At 22.9% G+C, this 7,274-nt stretch overlaps 3 protein-coding genes across 3 annotated transcripts; 1 reads left to right on the top strand and 2 right to left on the bottom strand.

Moving 5' to 3' along the window:
- Positions 1–863: 863 nt before the first annotated feature.
- On the top strand, positions 864–3,868 carry DICPUDRAFT_160208 (uncharacterized protein; the record flags this gene model as incomplete). Its single annotated transcript, XM_003295022.1, has 4 exons — positions 864–1,617; positions 1,689–1,921; positions 1,989–3,529; positions 3,598–3,868. Coding segments are annotated over 4 exons (2,799 nt in total), but the record flags the coding sequence as incomplete, so codon positions are not given.
- Positions 3,869–3,996: 128 nt separating this feature from the next.
- Positions 3,997–4,890, bottom strand: DICPUDRAFT_93334 (uncharacterized protein). The gene is made up of 4 exons (XM_003295021.1): positions 4,867–4,890; positions 4,435–4,582; positions 4,267–4,361; positions 3,997–4,183 (listed from the first exon to the last, which is right to left on the bottom strand). The coding sequence occupies exons 1-4, from the start codon at positions 4,879–4,881 to the stop codon at positions 4,130–4,132; spliced, it is 312 nt and encodes a 103-aa protein (XP_003295069.1). The 5' UTR covers positions 4,882–4,890; the 3' UTR covers positions 3,997–4,129.
- Positions 4,891–6,336: 1,446 nt separating this feature from the next.
- Positions 6,337–7,257, bottom strand: DICPUDRAFT_160206 (uncharacterized protein; the record flags this gene model as incomplete). The annotated part of the gene is made up of 1 exon (XM_003295020.1): positions 6,337–7,257. One exon carries the CDS (start codon positions 7,255–7,257, stop codon positions 6,337–6,339), a length of 921 nt encoding a protein of 306 aa, XP_003295068.1.
- Between the last annotated feature and the right edge of the window lie 17 nt (positions 7,258–7,274).

The raw sequence follows: 7,274 nt of genomic DNA, 5'->3' as shown, positions 1-7,274 counted from the left end.
ATATTTATATTATAAAAAGTTTATGATTTTTATTATGTTATTATTAATTTATTTTTTTACTAAAATTACATAACAAAAATAATAAAATATCCTTTACCTTTTTTTAAAAAATAGTTTATATTGTTTTAGATTTCTTATGAACTTTAAATAAATAAATAAATAAATAAATAAATAAATAAATAAATAAATAAATATATAATATAATATAGTTTAATAATAAGAAATAAAAAAAAAATTATTACTTGCACAATTAATAAAAAAAAAAAAAAAAAAAAATTTTAAATAAAAAAAATAATAAAAAAATATATTTAAGTTCCATTTATGTATAACACACATTCCCCAATTTCACACATATTAATAAAATATATTTAAACACCAAATTTTATATTCATTAACCCTTTTTAATTATTTAAATGTGGGTGAAATCGAAAGAGAAAAAAAAGGAAGGGTACACTAATAAATGTATTGTATTTAAAAGTGTAATCAAAATAAAAAAAGGAGTAACCTAAAACTTTGATTAAAATTGTAATGTGAGTAAAAATTAAATTAAAGATTAATTTTTACTTAAATTTCTTTTTTTTTTTATTTAAATTTCTATTTTTTTTCTTTTTATTTTTTTTTTTCATTTTTTTTCTTTTTTTTGGGAAATTTATATATATAAATAATTATATTAAAAAATGACTCATGGGTCATAACTGAATATTAATATTTTTTTTTAATTTTTTTTTATTTTTTAAAAATTTTTTTATTTTTTTAATTTTTATTTTATTCTTATTATTTGTTTGTTTTATATTATCCCCCAGTTTTGTATAAAATATCTTAAATTCCTTTTTTTTATTTTGTTTTTTTTTTTATAAATATAGCTTTATTATGGATTATTAATTATGAATTATAATATTGAGGAAATAATTGATAATATATCTTCATTATCATGTTCAAAAGACAATAATAATATCAAATCCATTAACTCCAGTTCATTGGGCTCATCCTGTGATAATGTTGTTAGGGGTATAGCTATTAGTGACAGTAATAGTGATTATAATAGTACAACAGTACCAACAAAAAAAAAAAGTCCATTACTTTGTAGCATTAACGGATTAAATAATAGTAATAGCAATATCAATAATAATAGCAATAATAATAGTAACGAATATTTCAATGGAAGATATAATTTAATCCATAGTTCTTTATCAATACCCCTCTCCAAAGAGAGTAAAAATATTAATAATAGTGCAAGCAATGATAACATCAACTCAAACAATGATCAATACAATAAGTTAGAACATCAAAAATTAATATCAGACTACAGAAAAACATTAAAAGAGAAAAGCTTCAAAAATAATATTTCTAAAATTCGACCTATAAATTCAGACGATAGCCGAAATACAAATGACTCTTCAAATTCTAACAATACAAATAAAGATGACTCTTTTGACAACCATAATAATACCAGTAATGATAGTAATGGCAATAGTAATAATAACAATAAAATCAACAGTGATAGTGATAAGAGCAATTGTAATAGTGATAATAATAAAAATATAGTTTTAAGAAAATCATCGAGTAGTGCAAATTTAGATTCGCTTGATAATGCAATAGAGTTAATTGAAGCATGTAGTAGGTTTTAGATAATATACAAATATAACTATAGAAATGTTCAAAGTTACTAATTATTTAATTTTTAAAAGATGATTTATTTTCACAACAAAAGATATTACTCGAAATGTTAATTACACAAAATTTTTTTCAATCAAATCAATTAGACAAGAAAAAGGTACTTTCGTTTGCAAAGAATATTATGTCAAGTGAACTATTAAGCATTCCATCAACTATTTTGAAATCACAACAATTTAAAACGATTTATTTAGACTACTATAGAGATTTATTTTCCAGAGCATTAAATGAAACCAATTTAAAATACGTATGTAGACTCTTACCTATTATTAGTAAAATTTTTCCCTAAAATACTAACCATTAATATTTATTAGAATCAAATAAACAATCTATCAATATTTCAAAATAATCCTCAAAATCTTTATAAACTTGTTTTGCCACCATCACTACCGCAAACAAACTATAACAGCAAGGATTTAAACGCACAAAGGTATCAAAGAGAATTTCGTGAATTAAAAAAACTAGGCGAGGGTGGATTTGGATCTGTGTTTCTAGCAGAAAGTATATTTGATCTTCAACTATATGCAATTAAAAAAGTTAATTTCTCAGTGTCCACTTCTTCCACTTCAAATGCCCATTCCAAAGTCGAAAAAGTTATTAGAGAAGTTAAAGCATTAGCAAAATTAGATCATGTAAATATTTTAAGATATCACCATGCTTGGTTAGAATTAGATACCTCAATTGACAAATCGAAACAATTTGGTTCTGTAGAAGGTAGTATGGGCACAGGTGAAGATAATTTCACAACAAATAGTGATGATATTGATTCTTATTCTTCAAATAATTTTTTATATAATAACACTACTATCAATAATAAGCCAAAACCTATTAAAAAGATTTTAAATACAAACAAAAAAAATTCAATTTTAATCCAAAATGAAGAATATTCAGTAAGTTCAAATTTTAATAAATCAAGTTTTGATTTAGAAGAAACTCAAAGTAGAGATAGTGACAATGAACTCACTGAAGAACAAGAAGAAGAAGAAGAAGAAGATAATGATGATGAGGATGATGATGATGAAGATGATGATGATGATGATGAAGATGATGATGATGGGGATGAAGTCACTGAAGAGGATGAAGACGACTATAGCGATGATGAAAATAGCGAAGAGAATGAAGCTAGTGATGACAATACCAATGACCTGTCACTTTCAGTTAGTAAATCATTAATACCGTATATACCGAAAGAAAATAAAAAATCAACACAAAATATACCGAGTCACCGTAACAATAGTAATAGTAATAATGGCCATAACAATAACAATAATATAAGGTTAAAATATACAATGTTTATTCAAACTCAATATTGCGAAGATAAAACATTAAAAGATTTAATAGAAAAACCAGAATTTAAATCAAAGAGTAAAAGAGAAGTACTATCAATTTTTAAACAAATTATAAAAGGTGTACATTATTTACATTCTATGAATATGATACATCGAGATATTAAACCAGCAAATCTTTTCCTAAAAGATAATATCATTAAAATTGGTGATTTAGGTTTAGTTAAAGACATTACAGCAAATTCTCCAACACCAGATTCCATTCACTCAAGTGGTATCGGTTTATATACTGGGACCTATTCTGACTCCTCAATGTCAACATTTTTTAATAGTAGCAATAATAATATTTTTAACAATAATTCTAAAAGACCATTGCAACTTACAAACTCATTAATCAGCATCAACACTCAAGGTATTGGTACTCTAACATATGCATCACCCGAACAATTAGCCGGTAATATTTATACAAATAAAGTGGATGTCTATAGCTGTGGTATAATATTATTTGAATTACTATCGGGTGGTTTTGGCACACAATACGAAAGAACTGAATCTATTAAAAACTTAAAGTAATTATTATTATCAAATCTATATATATTTTTATAAATAATATTAACCATGGTTTATTTTATTTTAGGAACCAAATACTACCAAACTCATTTTTAAAAACCCATCCAGATGAATCAATGCTAATTTTAAGAATGGTTGATAAAAACTCTGATAATAGACCTTCTGCAAAAGAGTTATTAGAAAAGGAAATACCTCATTTATTAGAGAAATCGTACCAACCTCAAGAAAACTATGACAATTTAGATCATCAAACTTTGGTATCTTTGTTAAAGTCGAAGGATAACGAAATTGAATCATTAAAAAAAGAACTATTGGCACTAAAGAATAAAATAAAATAAAGATAAAAAAAATAGAAAAATAAAATAAAATTATAAATGTATAAACTTTAAAAAATTGTAATTTTATAACTTAATAAATAAAAACAACAATACAATTTGTAATACTATAAAAATCTTTATTTTAAAAATATATTTTAAATATTTTTTTTATTTGTTAATTTATATAGTTTTTTTTATTTGAAGTTTTTTTTTTTTTTTTATAATATTACCATGATTTTTTAAAATTAAATTATTATTATTATACTATTATTAAATATCTATTTATAAACCTTTGACAAAATCTTGGACAGTTTTTTCTGGTAATGGTTGGACATCCTTAAGTAAAAAAAAGAAAAAAAAGTATATTAGTATTGTGTTATATTATATCAAAATCCAAATAAGTGCTAATCTAAATTTACTTTGAATCTTTGACCATATTCTTCAAAAGCATGTTCTCTAGCTTTTTCCATTTGTTCTGAATATTTAATAATTTGTTGAACTTCTTGTTCTTCGGCTAAATATTTTTAATAAATAATATGTGTTAGATTTGAAAATAAAATTTTATTATACTTGTTTTATTTACTTACTTAATGGAGTATAAGTTAAGTTATATTTTTTGGCAATATCGGCATTGTTTTTTAATAAGTTTTTGATTTTAGCATCCATATCACTCTTTGGGAATGAAGAGAGGATAGCTTTAGCTTCGGCAGCAGTGCAAGCAGTGTAAAAACGTTTCTAAAAATTATTAATAAATTAGTTAATAAGATATTATTATTTTATTGCTAAAAAAGAAAAAAAAGAGTTGTGATTTTTTAAAACCAAACTATATCTATTATTATGCAAGTTTTTAATATTTATGATTATAAAACGATAAAATCTAATATAAATTGTTTATTGGTGGTTGTAACACTATTTATGATTATTTTTTTATTTTTTTCTCTTTTATTTAAATTTAACTGGTTTTTATTGATAAACAAAAATAAAAATAGTTGTAGTTTCTAATTTTCAATAATACATACGAAAATCATTGACATTGTTGTTTGTATATAGAGTGATTGAATGAAAAAAATAAAAACAAAAAAATTTAAAAAAATTTTTAAAAAATTTTTAAAAAAAAAAAAAAATTATAAAAAATAATTATTTTTTAATTTTTTTTTTTTTTTTTTTAATAATAAAAAATATTTTATTTTATTTGTTTGAAATTCAAAAAAAAAAAAGAATAATCATTTTTTTTTTTCCCTTTCAATATAACTGCAATGTATTTTATTTAGATGAGAAACATTTTATTAAAAATGAAATTATTTGGTTTTTTTGAAAAATAAAATTTGATTTTTTTATTAAATAATAACAATAATCTATTTTAAATTTTTTATTTACCCCTTTCTATTGGTATAAGCCAAGGTATTCAGATTTATTTATAAAACTATTCGATAAGTTTATGGTAAATAGACTAGGCTTCAGGTATTTATGAAGTTAGAATATAGGCTCAAATTTAATATCATCGTTTAGTATATTCAAGTTTAAAAATTATTAGTAAAATCACAACAACCATTAATAAAAACCAAAACTATAGGTTTATAATAAATCAAAGTTTTACCAACCAGATATTATGTGTGAATATTTTAGTAGACAGAATGGCACCTAAAAACAAAATAGGTCCACAGAAATACTCATTAGAAATACAACAACAGCAAAACAACTCTAATTTATAAAATCAATACCAACATTATTAATAAACCAAGCAGAAATAAACAAAGTATTGAAAGACCAAGAATAAAATCAGAAGAGCGTATAGGAGAAACTCAATCAATTTCTACTACTTTGATGGTATAATTAAAACTTTAAAACCTTAATTCCCATCTTTCTAATTATCCCTATTTTACCTGTTATAATATCAATATTTTCAAAAGAAAATTTAATTTTATTATTTTTTATTTATCATAAATATACATTTCATTTTTATTTTTATTTCCATTATTGTATTTAATAGTTTGTGTTTTAAAAGGTGTCTTTTAATGTGTGGTTACTTTATTTTTAGAAAGTTATTTAATTATTTTATTTATAATCTTTTTGTTCCACAGGGTAATTATTCTTAATTGTTTATTCATAATTGTCCTTCAATTATTTTGATTATATTTGACACATTGGTTAATTACAGAAAAATAAAAGATTTGGTCATTATCATATTATTTTTTTTTTTTTGGCGCTCAGCAATATATTAAAAAAAGAAACAATATGAAATTTAAAATCAATAAAACTAAAAGTGCAACAAATAAAATAAAAAAAATAGAAGCTAATAAAATATTTATATTTGTTAAAAATAAAATATAATAAAGTTATTTTTATTATTTAATTTTCTAGGTATTATTTACATATACAAGTTTTTTTCTTAAAAAATTTAATATTATACAATTTATATAAATATATGTTTAAATTATTATTATTATTATTATTACTATTATTATTATTATTAGGTATTATATAAAAAATTATGATTTTCTTTTTTTACCTATAGTTTCGCTTTCATCAGAGCTATTGTTACTTCCACTGCTATTACTATTAATATTTGGCATTCCATTTAAATAGGACTCGAAGAAATTTCTACCAGGAGATAAGGGCCCCAAAGCTTCATTCATACTATTAAGACCACGTGGAGTACCCCAACTCCAATAGGGGTTATTTGAACTTGGTGTTAGAATGTCTGTTGGAAGGTTAATTTCGGGATAGAAGTCACGTGGTGATGGGAGTGGATCAGTTAATGGTTTTGTTTCAGTATTGATTGGTGTTAATTTGTTACTTTCTCTATTACTAAGTGGGGGTAATTTTGAATTAATATTACTACCATCGTTAGGAGGGATAACAATGCTTAATCCTAATTTCTTTTTGGGTTTATTGTCTTCTGTTGATTGGGTTATAACTGGTACCAATGCTGGTGAAATAGTTGGTGATTGATTATTAATATTTGCTGGTGAAATTGGAGGTGTTGATGACGATGATGAGTTACTATTAAATATATGGTTACTTTGAATATTTAAATTATTATTTGTGTTATTATTGTTGTTGGTATTTGTATTGGTATTAGTATTTGTGGTTGTATTTGTATTTATGTTTGTATTTGTGGTTGTATTATTGTTTGTGTTACTATTATTATTTGTTGCTGTAGGTATACCATCCTTTTCCATTTTAACAATAATTGGACTACTTTCTTGTTCAATTAATTTAGGGAACCCACTTCTTGTTTCGTTTTCTTTTTGAGAGGCAAGTTCTGGACTTGAATTTATTATACTGTTATGAATATGGTTATTAATATTGTGATTTATGTTATTAATTTGAGGTGATTGGTTTGGATGTTGTTGTGGTTGTTGTTGGTTATGAATTTGTTGTGGATGTTGTGGATGTTGTGGTTGCATGTGTTGTGGGTGTTGCA

The sequence above is a fragment of the Dictyostelium purpureum genome, assembly GCF_000190715.1.
Source record: "Dictyostelium purpureum unplaced genomic scaffold DICPUscaffold_715, whole genome shotgun sequence".
Classification (NCBI taxonomy): domain Eukaryota; phylum Evosea; class Eumycetozoa; order Dictyosteliales; family Dictyosteliaceae; genus Dictyostelium; species Dictyostelium purpureum.
This window is presented reverse-complemented; position numbering and strand designations above follow the sequence as displayed.